At 36.4% G+C, this 26,065-nt stretch overlaps 1 protein-coding gene across 2 annotated transcripts in view; it reads left to right on the forward strand.

The window, feature by feature from the left end:
* The window catches only part of CAPZA2 (capping actin protein of muscle Z-line subunit alpha 2), a 55,324-nt gene extending 35,428 nt beyond the window's left edge, over nt 1-19,896 (forward strand). The window contains exons 5-10 of one of the 2 annotated variants that reach the window (XM_025378554.1): nt 5,197-5,403; nt 7,250-7,329; nt 11,227-11,305; nt 13,060-13,131; nt 17,038-17,100; nt 18,373-19,896. In XM_025378554.1, the coding sequence (XP_025234339.1) occupies nt 5,197-5,403; nt 7,250-7,329; nt 11,227-11,305; nt 13,060-13,131; nt 17,038-17,100; nt 18,373-18,513 (642 nt within the window). In that variant the 3' untranslated portion in view covers nt 18,514-19,896. The remainder of the gene's footprint in view (nt 1-5,196; nt 5,404-7,249; nt 7,330-11,226; nt 11,306-13,059; nt 13,132-17,037; nt 17,101-18,372) is intronic. The other variant, XM_025378555.1, reaches the window with a different exon arrangement.
* The last annotated feature ends 6,169 nt before the right edge of the window (nt 19,897-26,065 follow it).

The raw sequence follows: 26,065 nt of genomic DNA on the forward strand, positions 1-26,065 counted from the left end.
AACCGTTAAGGTATCCTGCAAGAGCTGTGAAGTGGTATGCTTCAAGATAAAAAATTATTCATATTTTAATCATAACCACTTATGGGCAAGTAATTGAAGTTTTACTTTCTTTTGTTGATACCAATAATACTATTAGCAGAAAGTCCCTTTTAGAAATACTCAGATGTAATTCATTTAAGATTTTACTTTCTTATTTTTTTCTGAGAAGAAAATCCTATATTAATCCAAAGTCTAGAATATATGTTAGTAGATTTATATCATAATTTGGTTGCTGTGGAATTCTACAGTTCTTCGTGGGAGTAATTTAGCATTTAGTAATTTTTAAATCTCTTCTTTCCAAAATACAAGTTAGATTTGCTAAGCTAAGAAAAGCCACAAAAGGTCACTAGCATTTTTTTTTTTTTTTTTGGTTTAGAGTTTCTAATAAATAGTGATTGTATGAATGCATTTCATGCTTGCATGAAGGACAGCCTATGTAAAACACTATGAAGAAGAACTAGTAGGTAGAACATAAGCGAAAGTGGTTAAGAAAGAACATAAGAGAAAGTTCTTAGTGGCTAATCATGTCAAAGCTTTTATTTGGCATTATTCATTCTATAATATGTAGTCATAGCTACGGGGACAAGCAAAGACTAGGCTAGAAGGTGACTTGTAACTGAAGGGAAATTTTAAGCTTATTTATAGATACGTGTGTGTATATACAAAGCTATGTAGAGTGTCATTGTATTAATCTGCAAATTTTATTTTATCTCTGGGAAGATTTGGAGTTTTTTTGCTTTTTCTTTACTACTATAAATAATGCTATATTAAACATTTTTGTACCTCTTATATTAACAATTATTTTTGGGCATAAATTGCTATAAGAAAATTTGCTGTGTCTTTTAAAAATGTTAGATAGCCTCCAAAATCACTTTATGAACCTAGCATAATTTTAATATTAAATATTTAAAACTAAAAAGATAAAAAAGGTAAACAGTATACTAACTTCACATGGTCTATAGATTTTAAAACTTTAAGTAAGATACTAACGAATAGGATTTAGAAATATATCCAAAGAATAATATATCAAAACTAAATAGAATTTTTACAGAAATGCAAAAATGGGTCAATATAAGACAGATTGGTCTTACATATTAATAAATCAAAAAGAAAAATCTTATGATGTATCAATAGATTGTGAAAAGGGATTTGAGAAATTCAGTAGCCATTTTCTCATTAAAAACAAAAATTCTAGTAAAATAGGGAATTGAAGAAAACCTTTTAAATATGAAAGACTTTAACAAAAGTTAATAGTTAATGTCATAAAGTAAAACACTAAAACAATTTTAGTTAAAATGTGAATTAGCTAGGTATGCCTGCTTATCAGCATTATCATTTATCATAAATGGAGAGGTAGCAAATAAGACAAAAACTTGAGAACTTGTAAAATTTGGAAAAGAAAATTTCTTTGTGACATGATTTATATATTTAGGAATACCAAGAGACACTAGTAATATCACTTCCAACCAAAAAAAAAAAAGCTATTAGAACTAATAAAAGAATTTGGGGAGAAGTCTGAATTTAAGGTAAGGATACAAAACTCATTAGTTGTCCTTTATTACAGCAAGTAAGGACCTGAAACTAGAAATGGTGGGGGTCAGAGTGTGGCAGGGAATTCAATTTAAAATAATGGTAAAAATTATAGGAATACGCTTCATCAAAAAAAGGCATAGGATTATGAAGAAAATAGTGACGGTCTTCTCGAGCTACAAAAGCAAAAACTAACACATGGGATCTAATTAAAGAGCTTCTGCACAGCAAAGGATACTGTCAACAGAGTAAACAGACAACCTACAGAATGGGAGACAAATTTTGCAAATTATGCCTCTGACAAAGGTTTAAATCCAGCATCTATAAAGAACTTACATTTAAAAGATAAAAACAATCCCATTAAAAAGTGGGCAAAGGATATGAACAGACACTTTTCCAAAGCAGACATACTTGAGGCCAAACAAGCGTATGAAAAAAAAAGATCACCATCACTGATAATTAGAAAAATGCAAGTCAGAACCACAATGAGATACCATTTCAAACCAGTCAGAATGGCTGTTATTAGAAAGTCAAAAAATAACAGATGCTGGTGAGCTTACAAAACAAAAGGAATGCGTATACACTGTTGGTGGGAGTGTATATTCAACTATTGTGGAAGACAGTGTGGCGATTCCTCAGAGACCTAAAAACGGAGTTACCGTTTGACCCAGCAATCCCATTACTGGTTATATACCCAAAGGATTATAAATCATTCTGTTATAAAGAAACATGCTCGCATATATTCATTGCAGCACTATTCACAATAGCGAAGACATGGAATCAATCTAAATATCAGTGATGATAGACTAGGTGAAGAAAATGTGGCATGATAGACTACTGTGCAGCCATGAAAAAGAACAAGCTTTATGTCCTTTGCAAGAACATGGATGGAGCTGATAGCCATTATTATTCTTAGCAGACTAACACAGTATCTTAGCAGAAAATCAAATATCACATGTTCTCACTTATTAGTGGGAGATAATGATGAGAACACATGACACATAGAGGGGAACAAAACACTGGGGCTTATCAGAGGGTGGAGGGTGGGAGGAGGGAGAGGATCAGGAAAAATAACTAATGGGAACTAGGCTTTATACCTGGGTGATGAAATAATCTGTGCAACACGCACATGACACAAGTTTACCTATGTAATAAACCTGCACATGTACCCCTGAACTTTAAAAAAGAAAATGTGATAGTCTTGAAACATAAAACAGGATCTGACCAATGGAAAGGTGCTCTAAATTCCATTCTTAGATAAAAAATTAAATTATTTTAAAAGTAATATATGAATTTGATGAAATTTGAATTAGAATCCTGATCGGTTTTTTTTAATTGGTCAAAATTTTCGTAAAGTTTATGTGGAAAAAAAAGCACATGCTTGAAATAACCAAGAAATACATATATATATATATATATATGAAAAAAACATTAAGCACAGTGAGGGAGAATTGCCTTACCAGATAGTACAAATTGTTTTACAGCCTATGTTACGTCAATGTGGTGGTGTATAGAGTAGACAAAAAATCAGTAGAGCAGCATAGAGAACCAGAATTTAGTCTCAGAATATACAAAAAATTTTATACAGATATTGGCATAACTGGTTTCTATCAAGAAGAAAATTAAGTTAGACCTCTGTCACATACAGTATACAGAAATAGATTTCAGGTGGTTTAAAAATGTGAAAAATGACTAAAATTTTAGAAGAAAATCTGAGTCTACATGTGCAATACAGGGCTAGGGAGACCATCTTAAATAATACTGGATACCCAGGAAGTATAAAAGATGGACATTTTACTATATATTAATGTTTTTAACTGTAGAATGAAACCTATCTTAAAGAACTCTTATAAATTGATAAGAAAAAGACCCCAGATAAAAATATTTTAATATATTTGCTCACAGAAAAGCAAATGACCCACAAATGTGAAAAGCCATACTTAGTTCTATCAGTAGTTGGTGGAATTAAAATGATATATTTTCTACCCATCAGACTAAAAAAACAGCTATAATGCCTATCATTGGTGGTAATATGGATGGAAACATGCTCTCATATATGTATAGAAATTTGGATTGTCACAGGAGTATATATTAAAAATTACAATACCTGCTGTCCCTACCACCACTGCTTGGGAATTTATTCAATAGAAATAAAAGTATCCAATGGAAATAGAAACATCCGTATGTTAAAATATATGTACATCGGTACTCATTTGACCTTTTTTGTTGTTGTTGTTGAGTCAGGGTCCTGCTCTGTCACCCAGGCTGGAGTGCAGTGACACAATCACAGCTCGTTGCAGCCTCAATTTCCTGGGCTGAGTAGCTGGGACTATGGGTGCATGCCACCACGACTGACTAATTTAAAAAATTTTTTGTAGAGATAAGGTCTTACTATGTTGCCTGGGCTGGTCTCAACCTCCTGAGCTGAAGCCATCTTGCCCCCTCGGCCTCCCGAAGCACTAGGATTACGGGCATGAGCTACCATGCCCAGTCTTATTTCACCATTTTTAATGTGTTCCTCCTTTCCCCTAAAAAGGAAACAGCCCAGAAATAAAGAGATGGCACATCAGTAGTGGATTGGCAGACTAAATTATGTTATAATCACATCATGGGACATTATGCAGCCATTTAAAAGAATGGTGAGAAATACATCAGCTGACTTTGAGGGATTTCCATAGGATGTTTATGTTGAAAGAAGCCAGATGCAGAGAAGAGTGTGTGTTTGTGTTTGTGTTTTCATCACATTCTTATAAAATAATGACCAATCGCTTCTCGGCCTTTTGGCTAAGATCAAGTGCAGTAAAATAATGACCAAAAAATTCTGTGTGTGTGCAAATATAGACATGTGTATATCTTTATCTGTAAGATTTTATGACTATGAAAAAAATCTAGAAAGGTGTGTCCTGTGTTGTTAGCATGATATACATCAGAGGGATGGATAAGTCCCGAGATAGCTAAGGAGTCAAAAGACTGGAAGAATTGCAAGGGAAGGAAAAGGGGAAATTTTTTAAATAAAGCACAGAATATCAGATAATACATTATGCATTGTGGATGTATAATTTAAATTTATGTAAATGAATTATGTTTTTAAATATTTGGAAGTCAATTAAAATCAGTCGTCAATGTGGTTTTTAAGAAGCAAGAAGCAGATACTTCAGAGTAGGTAAGACTGTGGGCCCAGAGGCAAGGTGGGAGATACACCGAAGAGGATTTGCACCAGACCAAAACCATTCAGGTAACCAACCTGATTGGAGGTTCTCACAAGTTCTGTAGTTTTGAGGAACTAGAGTTTGATATCAGACATTGTAACCTGTTAGAGTTCTCAAAGCAGAAAACCCACCAAACCCACTTGAACAGTGTTTTTAGAGGTTGCATTTTTTTCCACCAGTAGTTGGAAGTTATATTGGGAGGAAATCTGATCTGCACTGGATGAGAGTAACCTCATTGTCTGGATAGTCAACTCGTTTGAAGTATTAATAGTCATACCATATGATTAAAATATATGCCTGGAATAGAATAGTTTTATAGTTTTAAGGAAGAAGCTGAAATGAGTGTAATTATGATGTATTAGTACTGAAATGCTGTTTTTTTCCTTTTTTTTTCTCTAAATTCATTCCATAATCAAAGGTATTGATAACAGAACATGGCGACTTGGGAAATGGAAAGTTTTTGGATCCAAAGAACAGAATCTGTTTTAAATTTGATCACTTAAGAAAGGAGGCAACTGATCCAAGACCCTGTGAAGTAGAAAATGCAGTTGAATCGTGGAGAACTTCAGTAGAAACTGCTCTGAGAGCTTATGTAAAAGAACATTACCCGAATGGAGTCTGCACTGTAAGTCATCAGTAGCAGCTTTGTGTGTGTGTTTTGTGTAAATGAGAGTCTTTAGTGTCTCCTAAAATTTACAGTAACTTACAGAATTGACATTGTATAATTTGTCATTTTTTTCCTTAAATATTTCTAAGAATGTTTACTATTTTTTTCAAGAAATTCTGGATAATAAATAGATACATTAGGATGGCTTAAAATAGAGAAATGGTTGTATCTTGATTTAAATCCATGTAGAAATTCTAATACGTTGATTAAGGGAGCATGATATGGTGAGATTCTGTAATCTTATGTTCATGACTCATCTCAGTTTAGATCAAATTTATTAAGTTACAGAAATCTGAGAACAAATAAAATTACTTGGAAGTAAAATTATGTGTTTATGTATTTTATAGTTACATTTCTTGTGTTTTTTTGTGTGGTTCTTTCATAGGTTCAGCCTGTTTTTATATTTTCAAGAAATACATGGCTGGGCACAGTGGCTCACGCCTGTAATCCCAGCACTTTGGGAGAGGCCAAGGCAGGTGGATCACCTGAGGTCAGGAGTTCGAGACCAGCCTGGCCAACATGGTGAAACTGTCTCTACTTTAAAAAAATACAATTAGCTGGGCTTGGTGGCACGTGCCTGTAGTCCCAGGTGCTCGGGAGGCTGAGGCAGGAGAATTGCTTGAACCCAGGAGGCAGAGGTTGCAGTGAGCCGAGATCGTGCCACTCCACTCCAGCCCAGGCGACAGAGTGAGACTGTGTCTCAAAAAAAAAAAAAAAAAGAAAAGAAAAAGAAAAAAGAAATACAAAATATGGTAGTAGGAATACATTTCTTTTTTTAAAATTTCATAATATTGTTTGTACCCTGACAGGCTTTTTTAGCACCCCCAGTTTGTGCTTCAGTGACCTTTTCCATTGCCAAAGTGATCTTTTGAAATGCAAATCAGGTTATCAAAATTCCCTGCTTGAAATCCTTCAGAGGTTTCCCATTGCACTTAGAGTCCAGGCTTTTGAAGGTGGCTTAAAGGCCCTGTGGATGGCGTGGCCTCTGCTTACCCCACCAACCTAACTCTACCATATATCCCAGTTTATACCTGCTTTCTCAACGTAATTATTAATATCACCAGTAGCATACCCCATTTCTTTCTTGGAAGTTTCCTGGTTAGGACAAAAATTCATGTGCTCTGCTTAAGTATCTAGCTCTCTAATTATTTGAGAAATATTGCAATATAACTTCAAATATCTATTACTTGAATTATAACTTGTTCATCAGAATTATTTTGGAGGAATAATGAGAGTAAGGGAGTAGAGTCCTCATTTGTTCTAGAGGATTGAAAGGCACAAATTATTATTTTTAAAGCAGTAGGCAAGATGTGAAATAACATTGTGATACATCACAGACATTCTCTTAACAACCTTTCTCACTTATAAGTAAGTTAATTTATTCCAATACTTTTAAATGACTAGAGAAGCAGCAGCCCCTAAGATTGTGAAGTGAACAAAGGTGATAACCATAAACTAGGTCCAGTTTTCACTTGCATGGAAAAAGCTAGATTAGCATCTGTATGTTTAAAATAAATTACTTATGAAAGTAGATTATCTAGAATGCTCGTGAATATTTCAGAGTACAATTAATTTTAATAAATTTTATTTAATGTTGTCCCCTTTTGTGGTCCACTAATAATTTGATTAGGCATAAATATTTGAGAACATGTTTTTCTAGCTACTATATTGGAATGATGGCCTACTTTGTATTTTATGTGTTCTTGTCAAAGTACTGTGCAATTTGCAGTATTTTATAGATTTTTAAAGTTGGACATTCCGTGACCCTAAATTTATTCTTATGCTTATTTTCTTTGCCAATAAGGTGTATGGCAAAAAAATAGATGGACAGCAAACCATTATTGCATGCATAGAAAGCCATCAGTTCCAAGCAAAAAACTTTTGGTAAGTTAAAATCTTGGGTATTGGGGAGTTTTGGCATTGTTTTAAGTCTTTGTAGTTCTCGCTTTAGTGATTTGGGCAACACCTTGTTTGTTTATGATTAAGAACAATCTAGACATGATACAAAATTTTAGCCTTTTGATATAAGGAAGGTAAATTTGCTCAACAGCCTAATCATTAAAGGTAGTGGTAAATCCATCGACATTCAGTGAAAAGAGAATGGGACTAGCAAACAGCATCCTGAGGGAGCATGTGTGCCTGCAAGAACACCAGTTGGCAATCCATATGCTCATTCTGTGAAGGGGCTGTTCCTGAATGAAACTAATGTGGAGGAGAACAGAGGTAATTATAAAGCAAAAAATGATGCTGCTTTTGTGAACTTTGTGGCTCTGAAGTAGAGGATTGCTTTGTACTTGGTTAGCCAATGTGAGGAAGTAATGACATGTTTTATACAATGAGGCAGATTGCAATCATGCCTGGTAATTTTGTGTACAGATCATTCCATTATTCCTTAGAAACATCAAGCCCTCAGGAGCACTGACTGACCCTACTGATCTTGGACCTTTGACAAGTTGTTGGTCCTTTTTATTCTTAGACAAGACTATTTCTGAGCACCTGTTACAAAATTCTGAGATTCTTTAAGACCTTACAAGTCCATAATTGAATGAAATCTTTACATTTATCCCTGTTTTACATGCTGAGGTTACCAGAATAAGTATGGTCATAATATTTACCTTTTAGTATATTAGGCTTTGACTCACTAGCCAAGTTGGTTGGTGGTGCTATTAAAGGTAAAGTAACAGGTAACCCCTTTGGGCCAGTTGGGTTCATGGCCCAAGGTTGCTCCGCTACTTAGCCATCTCAGAAATAAATGCAAGATTGCAAGGTTAACCAAGAATATTTGGAGGAATGCAGATCCATCATCACTGAAGGAAAACCAATGCCATAAGTAAACATATGCCTTAATGACTAGCCGCAGTTCCCTAAAGGTTCTGGCATATAGAGTTACTTTTATGGACTTAATATAAGTGTAGTTTCTCTATGTTGGGTCTAAAATCTTGTAGCATTAACCTACTGGAATCCTGAAGCAATCAATGTTTATAAAATTACTACTAATTGATGTTATTTATGCCAGGAAATACATAATAAAATCAATCTTGTTGAGATGGAACTACTATTAGAAGAAAATTCTTTTTACTAAGGTTTTCTTTATAATACATTGGAGATGTTATAATAAGTTTACTAATTCATTTTAAAATCTAATTCCTTTCAGCTTTAACATATATAAAATGAAGAAAATGTCTGTCCTTGAGTTTTATTTTCTTTTTAGAGACAGAGTCTTGGTGTGTTGCCCAGGCTGGCCTCAAATTCCTGGGCTCAAGTGATCCTCCTGCCTCAGCCTGTCAAGTAGCTGGAACTACAGGTTCACACCATGCCTGACTTGTCATTGAGTTTTCTATTCTCACTATTTCACTTTACAAGGGTAATTTTTCCTAAACCATCACTATGAGCATTGTATCACTTAAGTTAATGGCTTTCACTTTCTGGAAAAAAAATGTATTTTATATGCTTTGATATGATTTTTCCAAAGTGATAATATCATGGCACAGTAGTCTCAGTAAAATCTAAATAGTTAATACAAAGAACTATACTTCAAGCCAGGCATCTATAATCCCAGCACTTTTGGAGACCAAAGTAGGAGGATGGCCAGAGGCCAGGAGTTCAAGAAACCTGGGCAACACAGTACAACCCTATCTCTAGAAAAAAAAAATTAGCCAGGCATGGTGGTGCATGCCTGTAGTCCTAGCTACTTGGGAGGCTGAGGCAAGAGGATATCTTGAGCCCAAGAGTTCAAGCCTGGGTGAGCTATAATCACGCCACAGCACTTCAGTCTGGGTGACAAAGCAAGACCCTGTCTCTAGAAGAAAAAAAAAAAAGAAATATACTTCAGTTCATCTAAAATATAGGTAGAGTAAAAATCAGAAGCAGCTAGTCTTAGATGTTTCTTAGGTTTCAGTAGATACCTTCTCTTCTTAGTCTTTTCCATTTCTCCAGGGTCTAGCAGTATTAGGGGCTTAATGTAAATATTTGTTGAGTGAATACATACTTTTAATTAAAGAGTTAATGTAAGAGAGGGGCAGAATAGAATTAAAGGCTAGGACATATTGGCCATTTACTCCACTAATGAAAGAGTTCTATCTACTCAGTGTCATTTACTGTTACTGTAGTAATTAATGCCTTTGGAAGAATCTTTTAAAATAGTTCTCAAATTGGTAATACTACTTGGTTTGGAATTTTTTTTGTGTGCTTTTCATAATCAATGGTTATATAAATGTATATTGTCCTAGTCAGTATTGTATATGCTAAGGACTCACTAGTTGACTTGGCACTAATACCTCAATAAAAGGAATATTTCTTTTGGAATCATGAAACAAAAGTTATTTTTTCAACCTCAGTAAAAGGAATACTTATTTTGGAATCATGAAACAAAAGTTATTTTTCCAACCAAACTTCTTTGAAAAATCTTGAATGAGTCACTCAAATCAAGACATGTTTTAATTATCTGTTATTTTGTAGAACATATACATTGTTCTAATAATTTCCAAATATTCAGTGTAACCGTAAGTATGAGAATACAGGTTGAATATCTCTTACCCAAAATGTTTGGGACCAGAAGTCTTTTGGATTTCGAATTTTTAAATATTTACATCATACTTATCGGTTTAACATCCCTAATTCAAAAATTCAAAATTCAAAATGCTCCATTAATCGTTTCCTTTGAGCATTGTGTCAGTGCTCAAAAAGTTGCAGATTTTGAAGCATTTCAGATTTTTGAATTAGGTTGTACTATCATTCTATAGACTTTATGATTGGGTAGACTGCATGAATATTGAACCCAGAAATCGTTGTCTAGCAAAAGCCAGTATAGTGATTCATTACCCTGTGACTATTATATACTGTTCAAAAAAGCTAACATATCAGAATTTCCTTAGCTTGCAAAGAGCAGAGACAAAAAGAAAAGTTACCGTGAAAAGTTTGTCAGCAAAATAGAATATCAGAAGCTATACTACTCATCCAGAATTTTGTTAAAAAAGAAAGATAAAATTCACTGGAAGACAAAAAGTAATAACATACCAGTTTGTAATTTCTCAGTTTCGAACCATGAGTATGTATTTGTATACCAAAAATCATTTCAGGAGCAGAGAAATGCCTTTTATATGGTGACTTTAAACATAAAATTGGAATATTTTTAAAAACCTCATGTTAATAACTATAGCCCTTTATTTCCAGTTATCAAAACCTCCTTAAGAGTGTTGTGTAACATTTACTAGCCGTTCTTTTTAAATTATATGGTACTTTGTATCATTCAGTAGATGTTAAACTACACTGAGTGTATTTATAAAATCCCCTGATACTCTAAACATTTATTCCATTTATTTTGGAAATATAAGTGATACAATTGAAGAAGTAGCTTAAAATTTTTCTCCACAGTAGCTTATGACTTAGTTTTGTATTGGTTTTTGTTTTGTTTTGTTTTTTTAAGGCTAGTCAAGTGGAGACGGAACAAAGAAACCTGTAACTGATTGTGATCAATTAGTGGCAAACAGCACTGCACACACACCAGCCTGAATTGTATTTTAAGCCTTAGCTTTAGAATTCTGGCATTAAATCCATTATGTAAGTTCTTTTTTATCAGTAGGGTGAAGATTAAATTAAATATATATCATAACTGGATTTAACCTTTTGATTCTTTTTGACTGTTTCGGTGATTAAAAATTTAATGTCCAGTGTTCATCCCCCACACACACTCATACTGTAGCATGAAATATAATCTGAAATTTAAAATTGATTCAAATTATTTTCCCTACCTTATTTACAGCTGCTGTTTTTATTTTTAAGGAATGGTCGTTGGAGGTCAGAATGGAAGTTTACAATCACTCCTTCAACCACTCAGGTGGTTGGCATCTTGAAAATTCAGGTATGAAATAAAAAGAATTTGTTTACTGATCTTTAAGAAGATTCTGAACAGAGAAACAACGAATTCCTAAGTTTACATTTTCATAGTACATTTTATATAGTTCTTTTTCAGGTCTTTGTTTTGGGGTAATAGGAAAAACAATAGTGCTGTTTTAAATATTTTAAATAACCTGGCAGTTCATTCCCTAGTCGTCAAAAATCTGCAAGGATAGCTAACAGATTATAAAACACAGCTAAAATTAGATGCTGCCATTTGGTCTGCTCTTCAGATACAATTTGTTCATCTTCTGAGTTTGAGTTGTGTACTTCTCTCCTCTGAATTGGGTGGAGTGTGGTGAAGTATAATATTAATATATGCATGTGTGTAGTTGTATAACTATATTATATGCATGTATTAACATGTGTATATATTGGCCGGGCACGGTGGCTCATGCCTGTAATCCCAACACTTTGGGAGGCCAAGACAGGCAGATCACAAGGTCAGGAGATCAAGACCATCCTGGCTAACACAGTGAAACCCCACCTCTACTAAAAATACAAAAAATTAGCCAGGTGTGGTGACATGTGCCTGTAATCCCAGCTACTTGGGAGGCTGAGGCAGGAGAATTGCTTGAATCTGGGAGGCAGAGGTTGCAGTGAGCCGAGATTATGCCACTGCACTCCAGCCTGGGCAACAGAGTGAGACTCCATTTAAAAAAAAAAAAAAAGCATACATGATTGTTGGAAGATTTAGTTAATAGGGCTAAAAGGGTTAGAACAGAGACAGATACCGAGTACTCGATGAATGGTAGTCATTATTGTCAGCATTATTATTCCTTCACTTAGGCCTCAGTGGCGCTTACCTGGATAATTACAGCAATTTCTAAAATAGTGCGTCTTGTAGGACCAAAGCTTATTGAGAGCAAGGATTGTCTGGTTTACAGTACAATCTTCAGCATTTAGCATATGATTGTTATTTTGTTGAATTGCTGCACTCTTTGGCATTCACACTGCCATCAAAAAGATAATTTTTTAAATTTAAATGTGGATATGTTACTTGTAAGACCATTTAGTGGTACACTCTTATCTACCAGATAATCCAGACATATTTGCATGACATACAAGGCCCAGAGTTGACTGGTTTGCTACCTGCATATATTTCTCCAGCTATTGCTCTCCCCAACTTCATATACCTCTAGTCCTCTCTGAAATATGCTGAAGTCCTTTTTTAACCCTCAGAAAGAATCTGGACTATTGCTAACATACTTTATACATACCTTTACCATGTTGTGCTGAAATATGAGATCAGGGACTGTGTCTTTCTAAAAGCCGTATACCCTCAGAACCTTACGTAGTAGCAGTATATTTATTGCACTCACTCAATCTTTGTTGAGTAAATTCATGTCTGAGTTTGGGGAATTAAGTGGTTGGTGGAAATACACAAAAGAGGAGCAGGGTTGGGAGGGAATATTGTGAGCTCAGATTTGGACATCTCGGTTTTAGGTACCAGTAGAATGAATGATTGTGAGGAAAAAATGTCCAGCGGTCAGGTCAATAGAAGGCTTGCCTGAATAACTACAGGGATGTCTCTAACTAGTCTCCTCACTCGGCTGAGGGAAGGGAGAGTCTTGCTGGAGTTCACAGGTTCTGGAGCTCAGCAGAGAAGTCTAGACTAGAGCTGAAATATGTAGTCCATCTGCATTGATATGCTTGTTGAAGCAATGAGGATCTTGATGATTCCTGTAATGTGGTTTCTGTGATTTCTTTTTCTAATAGGTTCATTATTATGAAGATGGTAATGTTCAGCTAGTGAGTCATAAAGATATACAAGATTCCCTAACAGTGTCTGTAAGTAATTAATTCCACAATAAAATTTAACCTAATACTTCTTTAAAAGCAGAACAGTTTTGGAATGAACATTTTTAAGTAATATTTCTGCTTCAGATTTAAGTGTTTTCTGATAGATTAAAGATAAGTAATTACAAACCTGTACCTAACTTTTTTGCAGCTTTATTGAGATATAGTTTGTATACCATTCAGTTCACTCATTTAAAGTAGAAGCTTCAGATTTTTTTTTGTATATTACTAAAGGGTTGGACAGCAGTCACCATAATCTAATTTCAGAACATTTTCGTGCTCCTTAAAAGAAACCCTGTACCATTAGCAATCATTCTCCATTCTACCCAGCCCTTCCCCCAGAACCCTCCCAGCCCTAGGCAGTGACTAATCTACTTTCTGGCTCTGTGGATTTGCTTGTGCTGGACATTTTATATAAATGTAATCATAATATATAGTCTTTTATGACTGGCTTTTTTCATTTAACATGTTCAACATTCATCCTTTTAGAGCATGTATTAGTACTTTTTTCCTTTTTATTGCCAAATAATACTCTGTTGTGTGGACATACAGCATTTTATCAATTCTTCAGTTAATGGACATTTCTGTTTTCTACTTTTGGTGCTGTGAACATTTGTGTACTATTTTTTGTGTAGATATTTTAATTTATTTTTGGTATAGACATAGGAGTGGAATTGCTGGGTCATTTGGAACTATGTTTAACCTTTTGAAGAACTGCCAGACTGTTTTCCATTTTATAGTTTCACCAGCAGTGTATAAGAGTTTCAATTTTTCTGTATCTTTTTCCAAAATATGTCCTTTTGATGATAACCATCCTAGTCAGTTTGAAGTAGTATCTTATTGTGGTTTTTATTTACATTTTCTTGATGCTTATGATTTTGAGCATCTTTTCATGTGCTTGTGATCATTTGTATATCTTTTGGGGGGAAATACCTATTCAGATCCTTTGCTCATTTCCTAATTGATTATTCACATTTGTATTATTGAGTTGTAATTGTTCGTATATTCTGGATATAAGTCTAGTGTATCACATACATGATTTCAGATATTTTCTTTTTTTTTTTTTTGAGACGGAGTCTCGCTCTGTCACCCAGGCTGGAGTGCAGTGGCCGGATCTCAGCTCACTGCAAGCTCCGCCTCCCGGGTTCACGCCATTCTCCTGCCTCAGCCTCCCGAGTAGCTGGGACTACAGGCGCCGCCACCTCGCCCGGCTAGTTTTTTGTATTTTTTAGTAGAGACGGGGTTTCACCGTGTTAGCCAGGATGGTCTCGATCTCCTGACCTCGTGATCCGCCCGTCTCGGCCTCCCAAAGTGCTGGGATTACAGGCTTGAGCCACCGCGCCCGGCCGATTTCAGATATTTTCATCCTTCTGTTGTTGTCTTTTCACTTTCTTGATGATATTGTTTGCAAAACAGAAGATTTTGGTTTTGATTTTTTTCTTTTGTCATTTGAGATTTGAAATATTAATAGAAACCATTGCCTACCCAAGGTCATGAAGATCTACTCCAGTGTTTTCTTCTAAAAGTGTTATATAGTTTTAGCTCTTACATTTAGGTCTATGATCTTCTACCTAACTTTTAAACTATTGTATCTTTTCATTGTGTGGCTATTTGGATCATGATTTAATGAAGTTTTTTTTTTTAAGTTCATCTTTCAAATTTAAGAGTTTTTGAACTTGGTTTTATTTCTCCACAGAATTCTTTCACACATTCTTTCCCTTGCATATGCAACTGTTTCCTCGTTGATTTTTTTTTTTTTTCTTTTTTTCTTTTTTTTTGAGACAAGATCTGGCTCTGTCACCCAGGCTGGCATGATCTCAACTCACTGCAACTTGTGCCTCCAGGGCTCAAGCCATTCTCCCATCTGAGCCTCCTGAGTAGCTGGGACTACAGGCACGTGCCACTACACTCAGCTATTTTTTTTTTTTTCCCAGTAGAGATGGGGTTTCACCATGTTACCCACCTAGTCTTGAACTCCTGGACTCATGCAGTTTACCCACCTTGGCCTCCAAAAGTTTGGCTTTTGGTTTTCTTGCCCCATGGATATTGACAGTATAACATTAACAGTGACATTTTCTCATTTGTGTCATATACCTAAAAGTATCTGTGTATTATAAACATCCACTGCTTATATACAATTTACAAATATTAAAGAAAACTTTATTTTTAACTCAAGAAAGCATTTAACTTTAAGAAACATGTATAAATGTGTTAAGCCAGATGCTACCTAAGAAGATAAGCTATATATTTACATAGACATAGACATATATATATATTTTATATATATATATACACGTGTGTATTTTTTTGAGACAAGGTGTCACTCTATTGCCCAGGCTGTAGTGCAGTGGTGTGAATACAGCTCACTGCAGCCTCGACATCCTGGGCTCAAGCGATCCTCCTGCCTCAGCTTCTCTAGTAGCTGGGACTACAGGCATGTGCCACCATGCCCAGCTAATTTATTTTTTATAGAGATGGGATCTCACCATATTGTCCACGCTGGTCTCAAACCCTGGCCACAAGCAACCCTTCTGCCTTGGCCTCCCAAAGTGCTGGGATTACAGGCATGAGCCACCACACCCAGCCCCTGAAGCTATCTTTTAAAAAACTTTTTATTAGCACTTAGGTGATTTCTGCTCTGACCTAATTGGTACTGTTCTTGCAAAATTTGCCAGTGAAAAAAACTTACTAATATCTGATTTTCCATGAGATGTTCTACTCCATATAGTTATATATCATATGTAATTAGTACATTCAATATTATTCACATAACAAGGGTATGGTGCCATCTTGTTTGGGAGAGTTTGACATTGAGCAAAGATGCCTCCTGTCTGGGTGCGGTGGCTCACGTCTGTTATCCTATCACTTTGGGAAGCTGAGGTCGATGGATCACTTGAGGTCAGGAGTGTGAGACCAGCCTGGCCAATATGGCAACACCTCGTCTCTACTAAAAATACAAAAACCCCATCTCTACTAAAGATAACAAAAATTAGACGGGTATGGTGGCACATGCCTATAGTCCCAGCTATTTGGGTGGCTGAGGCACGAAAATTGCTTGAACCTGGGAGGTGGAGATTATAGTGAGCCGAGATCACACCCCTGCACTCCAGCCTGTGCTACAGGCTGAGACCCTGTCTCAAAAAAAAAAGAAAAAAAAAACAGATACTTCCTAAGAGAAATTTGTCAACAAAATTACGGAGTGTGGGGTTTTGAGAGATGGTCATAGTAATTAAACTTGACTAATATGCCAGCTTGAGCTCATTTTTTCTAGGAATGACCATTTTTACTCTATCTTAGGAGGTTTTCATTGTTTTATATTTTTACACCATATATATAAAGTATAAGATATTAGAGAATTTTACATTAACACTGTTTCATTTTTTAAATCCAGATTCTGTTAACTTTACTATTAGGAAAAAGCAAACAAAACCATCTATTGGCATGTTAAAAAAAATTTCCAGAAAAATACATTCTTCCTGATTAGTGATTTTTTTTTTTTATATCACTGTTCTGTTACATAATGTTCAGTAAATATTTAACAATATTTAGATAAAGAGTCATCAATTAGAAATCTTTACCAAACTTGTTACCCATAAAGGTTGTCTATTGGAATGCATGTCCAGTGTTTAAAATTGAACTTTTCATCAATGTGTATATCATTGAGAGTTCACTTTCCTTAGCCAGCTAAACATTGACACCAGCTTATTCTGTAGACTTTTAAAATAATTTTACCTATTTCCCCCTTAGACTTAGAATAATTGATCTTACAATATTTGTTCTTTATCATAATTTCCTTCTGTGTTATTTATTGTAACATTACATTAACCATACATATATTTTAAAGTAATAGTGGTTTGGTTTTAAATTACAATTTTTATTTTTATTTTTTTTATTCAGAATGAAGTGCAAACAGCAAAAGAATTTATAAAGATTGTAGAAGCTGCAGAAAATGAATACCAGGTATGATTTTTTAAATATTATATAAGCTACATTCACGTATGAATTAATGGCACTGAAATTTGAATTTCATTCAAAGGCTGAATTTTTCCATTGCATCAGTAAGAGTCTTTTTGTTGTGTGTCTACTTTTAACACAAGGGCAGACTTATTAAAGTGTAGGCAAAAAGAGTGGCAAGTAAATTGAATTCCATTAATATTTTGTATTTTAAAAATACTAAGACTAGGCCGAACACGGTGGCTCATACCTGTAATCCCAACACTTTTCGATGTTGAGGCAGGTGGATCACGAGGTCAAGAGATCAAGACCATCCTGGCCAACATGGTGAAACCCCGTCTCTATACAAAAATCAGCTGAGCGTGGTGGCATGTGCTTGTAGTGGTGGGTTCTACTTGGGAGGCTGAGGCAGGAGAATCGCTGGAACCTGGGAGGCAGAGGTTGCAGTGGGCCGAGATCGTGCCATTGCACTGTAGCTTGGCAACAGAGCGAGACTCCGTCTCAAAAAAAAAAAGACTAGGTTTTAGCCAACTGTAATTTCTGAGTGCAGATTGAGTATCGCTGATCTGAGTTGCGTGGGACCAAAAGTGTTTTAGATTTCAGATTTTTTTTTGGATTTTGGAATATTTATTATATATTTACCACTCAAGCTTCCGTAATCTGAAAATTAGAAATCTGCATCAATGCTCCAGTGAGCATTGCCTTTGAGCATCATGTTGATGCTCAAAAAGTTTCAAGTTTTGAAAACTTCGGATTTTTCAGTTAGGGGTGCTCAATCTGCATCAGTCAAAATATGCCAGACTTTTTAAGTGGCTATTTTTTTTCTGGTTGGAAATTTTAATTCAGGCTGTGTCTTACCATTTGGATTATGTGCAATCTGCTTAGATCACATTTCATTTTGTGCTTTACTTTTTATGTTATTTATCAGCTTCTAAACTACAGTACTCTTGAATTTAAGCATTTAATTTGTGAATTAGACAAGTTTCTACTCCTTAAAAATAATAATCCATAAGTTGTTCTGACATACTAAAATAAATTCAAAACGAGGACACAAATATTACATCTAATTTATAATTTTCATTAAGTTTAATTATTCAAAATTATTATAGGCTTTTTCTTCTAGCTGCCTTAACAAAATGTTGGGATTTTTTTATTTGACTGTTTAAAAACAGTGAAATGGGCTGCTTAAATAAAATGTATTCTGAAAACATCTGTATGCTTTATAAATTGTTCTGTTCTTTTGCTTTACTTTAAACTTCTAACTATTGTTTTTCATAGACTGCCATCAGTGAGAATTATCAGACAATGTCGGACACTACTTTCAAAGCCTTACGTCGACAGTTGCCAGTTACACGCACTAAGATTGATTGGAACAAGATCCTTAGCTACAAGATTGGCAAAGAGATGCAGAATGCATAAGATGAACATTGCATGACCAGATCATTTTAGTGTCTTTGCGTTAAAAAATTATTGCAAAAGTATTCTGAACTGTCAAGCTGCCCAGTCAGATGGGCTGTTGCCATTTAAAATCACTGTAATTAATTAGTTTGATTAGAGCACAAAGCTTAGCTAATCAACCATTATTTTTCCTTTTGTTTGTTCTAAGAGGATTGAAAATCAGTTTAGTTTAAATGTCTTTCTGTTAGGCCTTTCTTTCTTAACAATGAAGAAGAGATGATTCTTCTAGTTTATGGTTAAAAGTTTTTGAAGTGTCTCAAAAATATTTTACTAACTGTAACCCTAACATTGTTGTCTTTTGGTTTATGAAATGGGTAATTTTTTATATTACCCCAGTTCTTTTTAATGCGGTCAATAATGGACATTCTAGTTTAAGGTGGTTGATGGATTTAGCCATATATGCTGCTAAAGAAATTGTCTACCTTTTCTTCCTCACCTGTTCCATTTATGTAAGGTTGAGATTAGAGGGAAAGCATTTTCTATATCAATTGTGTTTAAACCTTTCAAGAAGGTTATTTAGCTAGCTTAGTGTTGAACTAAATTTTTTTTAAACAAAGCGAGGTCTAATGCTGTTTTGAGATTCTGAAATTAAATGAAAATACTTATTTCAGAAATGCATTTAATGCTTTTTTTCTTGTGACAGTTACGCAAATCAGCTTGAATTCCATATGTCCCTGAGTTATTTTTATCATAAAGCCACAAATGTATTATAACAAGGCAAATTGTAATATATATAATCCTTAACTCATAACCATGTCTCGGTTTTTTTTTTTTTTTCTTGGATTGAAAAGTACTGAAATTCAATGTGACATTAAAATGCAAATTTTCCTATTTATTTGAGTAGAAAATCACTTACCAGTGAGCATATATATTTTAAAATACTTTCTTTGGATATTGTAATTCTTAACTGGTTGTAAATTAGAAAAGCTGGGATTACATATGGTGTGTGGTTACAGTCTAAATTTTTTCATTCTCCTGTGCGTCATAAGCATGTTTGTAATATTTTAAAAAATAGTTCTACTGATGCTACAGGAATTTCAAGCCTGTGGCGAATGTTAGTATTTACCATAGGGAGTGAAGCGGAGTTATGGTTTCATTCAATAGAGTATTGCTTATTATACTTGAGTGGAATCCTTTCCTCACATACTCCTACAGACGTCTGGGCCTGGAAATTTTTTTTTTTTTTTTTTTTAGAAAAACACCACTTTTATTATGTACAATAAAATATTTCATTAGCTTGACTTGTATAGATTTTTAAAAATTCAATGAAAGCATGTTGTTTAATTTCTTTTTAAAATCACTGTTGGGCTTTGAAAGCATTGAGAATATAATATGAAAATATGACATTTTGGCTAAATCATCTTTTCTTTTAGTTTTAAAACACAAGTTTTAACACATTGGGATTCCTAAAGAAAATGAATTGGTAACATTAATTATCTGTTCCTTTTTTAAAAATATATATATTTGAAAGTTTGATGATGGTGAACTAAATACTAGATCTAATTGACAAACTTAGTTCTATCAGGCCATCATGAGTTTCTATCCCATGAAAGTCATCAGTTTCCTGTCTCTGTTCTAGTCTGGAATGCATTACTGAAAATATATGCAACTGTTTGTAAGGTGATTTGCTTGTGAGACGGAAGATTTATCAAAAATAATTTAGAACAGTCTGAAATAATGATTGCACAGAATAGACTAGTCTTTTATTGTGTAAGAATGGCAGCCAGGCGTGGTGGCTCACGCCTGTAATCCAAGCACGTTGGGAGGCTGAGTTGGGCGGATCACGAGGTCAGGAGCTCAAGACCACAGTGAAAACCCGTCTCTGCTAAAAATACAAAACTTAGCCAGGCGCAGTGGCGGGCGTCTGTAGTCCCAGCTAACTCGGGAGGCTGAGGCAGGAGAGTGGCTTGAACCCGGGAGGCGGAGCTTGCTGTGAGCCAAGATTGTACCACTGCACTCCAGCCTGGACAACAGAATGAGACTCTGTCTCAAAGGAAAAAAAAAAAAAATGTGGCATTTATTGGGCCAGGTGCGGTGGCTCACTCCTGTAATCCCAGCACTTTGGGAGGCCGGGTAGGTGGATCACGAGGTCAGGAGTTCGAGACCAGCCTGACCAACATGCTGAAACCCTGTCTCCACTAAAAACAACAACAAAAAAACTTAGCCGGTTATGGTGGTGCACGCCTGTAATCCCAGCTACTCAGGAGGCTGAGACAGGAGAATCATTTTAACCCAGGAGGTGGAGGTTGCAGTGAGCAGAGATCGAGCCACTGCACTACAACCTGGGTGACACAGGGAGACCCCGCCTCAAAATAATAAAAGAATGGCATTTATTAAAGTGAAAGAAGAATGGAAACCCAGAGTATCCTATAGCTCAGGGATGTAATTTTAGTAGGAGCCATTGCGGCTGCTTTCCTGAGTAGGTTGAAGTGTGGTGGCAAAGGCACAATCAGGGAGAACAGCTAGGAGACTACTGCAGTAGTCTCATTGAGAGCATGCTGGCTTGGACTGAGGCGGTTGCTGTAGAAGTGTTATAAAGCAGTGAGGTCTAGATACATCCTAAAGGTAAAATCAGCAAGACTTGGGGAGAGTTTGGTCATGGAGTGTGAGATAAAGAGAACCATCAAGGATGTTTGGGGCTGGAGAAATTGAGAAAGATTCTTGGAGGAGGAGGTTGGTTTGGGGAAGGAGGCTGTTCAGGAGTTCCAGTTTTCTATTCAAAGGAGAAATATCTCATGTAGCAGTTAGATACAGGAGACAGGAACTAGAGGAAAGCTCTGGGCTAGAATAATGGGAAAGTGAATAAACCTGGGAAACAATTTTATAGGCAGACAGGATGAAGGACCTCAAGGTTAGTGATAATTTAAAGTAAATGAGACCAATGATGAGCATGGCTGTATGTTTTTCTTCAAACGTGTAAAGCTGTATGGATGCAGGCATGGAGTAGATGAAATAAACCAAGGCTGTGGTTTTGCCCAGAGCGAATGACCACATGAATAGGGGCAAGGTATAATGATGGTCTGTGGAATTTCAGCTGGGTAAGCAGGGAAGTGAAGGCTTGAGACAGGAGGGATAGTGAAAATATGGTACAACCAATGGATTATAGGTGTGTTAAAGTAGGGGGACTATAAAGAATGACCTAGAAATGTAAGAACTGGTCTGGGTGCGGTGGCTCATGCCTGTAATTCCAGCACTTTGGAAGGCCGAGGCAGGTGGATCATGAGGTCAAGAGATCGAGACCATCCTGGCCAATATGGTGAAACCCCATCTCTGCAGGCAAGATCACGCCACTTACTACAGGCTGGCGACAGAGCGAGACTCTGTCTTAAAAAAAAAAAGTGGTGGGCTGGGCACAGTGGCTCACACCTATAACCCCAGCACTTTGGGAGGCCATGGCAGGTGGATCACTTAAGGTCAGGAGTTCAAGACCAGTCTGGTCAATATGGTGAAACCCCATCTGTATTAAAAATACAAATATTAGCCGCGCATGGTGGCACATGCCTATAGTCCCAGCTACTCAGGAGGCTGAGGCAGGAGAATCTTTGAACCCGGGAGGTGGCGGTTACAATGAGCTGAGATTGTGCCACTGCATTCCAGCCTGGGTGACAGAGTGAGAGTCCGTCTCAAAATAAGAAAAAAGAAATGTAAGAAGTGGTGATTAAAGAATGGTATGCTTAACTAAAATTGAGATTTTGAGTAGTTATTAGTAATGACAAATATGTCCAAGGGAGTGACTGGCTGAGGGGAGAGAGGAGAGGAGTTAAGCAACTGTGCCACCCAGGGTTGGAAAGGTCACCTCTGTGACATTAAAATCAAGAATTCTGATAGAAGTAAGAGTTCTGGCATGAGTGGTGCTTTTCCAGACTACACTTGGTTATACGATTACATTTTAATAAGTTAATAAGTTATATAAATATACAGATATTCATGTGGCTTTTCCTCATTTGGGATTTTGGAAACTAAAATAGTAGTAAAACCATTAAAAGAAAGATGTCCTGGAAGTTCTCGTTCATTGCAAATGTTCTTGAAATGTGAAATTCTTGAAAAAGTAATCAAGGACTATTGACAGTTGTATGACATTTGGGTAGCCCTTTCTACAGTTAAAGTCATTTTGACTTTTAGTAACCACACTGAAACCTTTGGAATAATGAAAGACCCTTTCAAAAGATCTTCCATGCTGATCATCAGTTTGCACCTTTGCCATCTATGGGGTATGAAATATAAAGGCACATTTAGCCACGAGTTAACACAGGTGTTTTGTAATGTGTACATTATGAAACATCCCAAGAAAGATGTGTATTTCTGTTCACTTCTCTAAGGTACAATATATAAAAGAATCATAGTGTACTTGCTAGTCTTAAAGTGTAGGTTTTGGGCCAGGAACAGTGACTTATGCCTGTAATCCCAGCACTTTGGGAGGCCGAGGCTGGTGGATCACCTGAGGTTAGGAGTTCGAGACCAGCCTGACCAGCATGGTGAAACCCCATCTCTACTAAAAATACAAAATTAGCCGGGCGTGGTAGTGCACGCCTGTATTCCCAGCTACTTGTGAGGCTGAGACACAATTGCTTGAGCCCAGGAGGCAGAGGTTGCAGTTAGCCAAGATCATGCCTTTTCTCTCCAAAGAGTGAAACTCCGTCTCTGAATGAATGAAAGAATGATTGAATAAATGAATAGTGTAGATTTGGGGGCTTGAAACTGAGAACTTCTTAAAGGCAGACACTGTATAGGCATGTCCAAATTGGACATTCTATTATGCAAAAGCTTTATTGTAAGTTTGGCCAGTAGTGCTAGCTATTGGAGAATATGTAAAATAGTCATAGATTAAGATCAAAATAGCCAATTAAACCTTTAAGGTCTAGTTGGCATTAGAAATTAAAGTCAGGTCATTCACATTTAAGCAGATGTATTCAGAGAACTGTTCTAGGCATTGTGGAGTTCGGAAAATATAAAACCGTTTATAAAGGAATCTACAAACTAGTCATGGAACAACAGTGTTTTCCAACCTTTGTCACATCCCAACATATATAGAAAATATTTGTGGCCGGGCATGGTAGCTCACACCTCTAATCCCAGCACTTCAGGAGGCCGAGGCAGGTGGACTCCTTTCAGTCTACAAGTTCAAGATCAGCCTAGGCCACATGGCGAAACTCTGTCTCTACTAAAAATACAAAGGTGTGGCACACGCCTGTAGTCCCAGCTGCTCAGGAGCTGAGCCAGGAAGATCACCTGAACCTGGGGAGGCTGAGGCTGCAGTCAGCTGTGATCACGCCACTGCACTCTCATCTGGGTGATAGAGTAAGAACCTGTCTCAAAATATATAAATAAATAAGGCACACTGCAGGAAATGGACAAGGCTGCCTGCCAATTGTTGTAAGGGTTAAGAAGATCAGTATCTTGGCACACCTTAAACCCGTTTAGGAAGATGTGCCATGGGCAACACAGGTTGTTTTTAAGATAGACTTCAAACCTTACCTAAGATAACTTTTTAAAGAGATGTCAAGCCAAGGGAGGTTTTCTGGAAAGGATGAGTTTTAAACTGCTTTGGCAAGTATGCGTGCCACTGGTAGGCGGGAAATCCTCTTGTATCTCAAGGAAGCATTAATATGCAGGTAATAGGTTTCCACTAAAGAAATGTCATGGGTCAGAATGTCATCCAGTTCAAAACTAAATCTGACTTTTTAAAACAGCACAGTACAAAATGAAATTATAACACAGTGAAGTTAAAAATTAGTGTTCTTATAAACTGTAGTATGGCCAATAAGATACTTTATCTCTAGTTTTTGTATAACTAGTACACAAAAAGTGTACTAGTTAACATCAGTTTCCATTTTTGCAGTGTGACTATATCAGAAAACAGATTTTTTTCACACAAACTCGCTAGAAAACCCATCACAGGCCGGGCGCAGTGGCTCACGCCTGTAATTCCAGCACTTTGGGAGGCTGAGGCAGGTGCATCACGAGGTCAAGAGATCGAGGCCATCCTGGCCAACATGGTGAAACCCTGTCTCTACTAAAAATACAAAAATTAGCTGGGCATGGTGGTGCGTACCTGTAGTCCCAGCTACTCAGGAGGCTGAGGCAAGAGAATTGCTTGAAACCGGCAGGCAGAGGTTGCAGTGAGCCAAGATCATGCCACTGTACTCCAGCCTGGGCGACAGAGCAAGACTCTGTCTCAAAAAAAAAAAAAAAAAAACACATCACGAATACCAAATCAGCCACTGACTCTCATAACATGAGCTGTGGGACAATCTGCAGTTAAAGCACTCTGATTAATAGAAGACTGTTAAGGAAGCCCAGTTGGCATATCTTAGAAGATTGATGACTTCTGGGAAAATTTGTGAAATTCCCAGCTCTTTAACCAAATAAATTTTCAAGGCTTTTTTTTACTGCAAGGATATCCCTAAAGTCTTGCTGACTAAACAGTGCAAAGTGTCACCTTCCTTTGGGCTGCTAACTTGCTAGCCTCTCAGCGTCTGAATACCTGATCCGGATCTCTTCCATCCCAGACTTTGGCCTGAAAATGAAGGCTTGCCTCCTGTTTCCCAAAAGAATACTAAACAGAAATAGCCGGGAGCCATAACTCCCTTAAGTACAAATTAAGGACCTAGGGAAGACTTTAGTTCTTTGAGAAAGGAGAACAAAATATAGGAGATCAGTGTTCCAGGACACTGAAAGCATCTGCAGTGAGGAAAAGGCAAGGTAAAGAAAACCTGCCCGCATGCACTCATTTGCCCCTACTTTGGGGCTTTACAGAGGAGAAAGAGACATTTTTAAAGGAAATAAATTTCATTCCAGAGACCTGAAAAGGCAAAACCATAAGTCAACCTAAATATCCACCCACAGCGAATGAGTACAGATACTGTGGTTTGTTAACACTGGGAGAGCATACAACTTTTAAAAACTTGTGAGTCAGAGGTTATATTAACATACTATAAAAATTCCCGTTGAGAGAAAAAAGCAAGTTGCAAAAAAGTATACTAAAGTTTAAAAATACATAAAACAATACAAATGTTTTATTTTATATGTAGTGAGTATATAAACATACAACGGATTAAAACACCACATCAGGCCAGACGTGTGGCTCACGCCTGTAATCCAGGCATTTTGAAAGGCCCGGGCGTTCCCAGATCAGCCTGGACAATATATCAAGATCCCATTTCTAGAAAAAGTTTTAAATTAGCTGGGCATAGTGATGTGTGTGTACGGACCAAGCTACTCGGGAGGTTGAGGCAAGAGGATCACTTGAGCCCAGGAGTTCAAATTACAGTGAGCTTTGATCATGCCGCTGCACTCCATCCTGGGTAGCCAAGTGAGACCCTATCTCTCAAAAAAATTAGGATATTATATGTGTGAGGAGGAACATAAGGGAATAGGATTAGGGAACAGTATAAAGGAATTGTAACTTTTTAAAAATTGGATAATAGGTATATAGGTGTTCATTACAACAATCTCAAATTTTAAATGTCTGTTCTTATTTAAAAAATTATACAACTTATGCTGACATATAACT

This window comes from Theropithecus gelada, chromosome 3, assembly GCF_003255815.1.
Source record: "Theropithecus gelada isolate Dixy chromosome 3, Tgel_1.0, whole genome shotgun sequence".
NCBI lineage: Eukaryota > Metazoa > Chordata > Mammalia > Primates > Cercopithecidae > Theropithecus > Theropithecus gelada.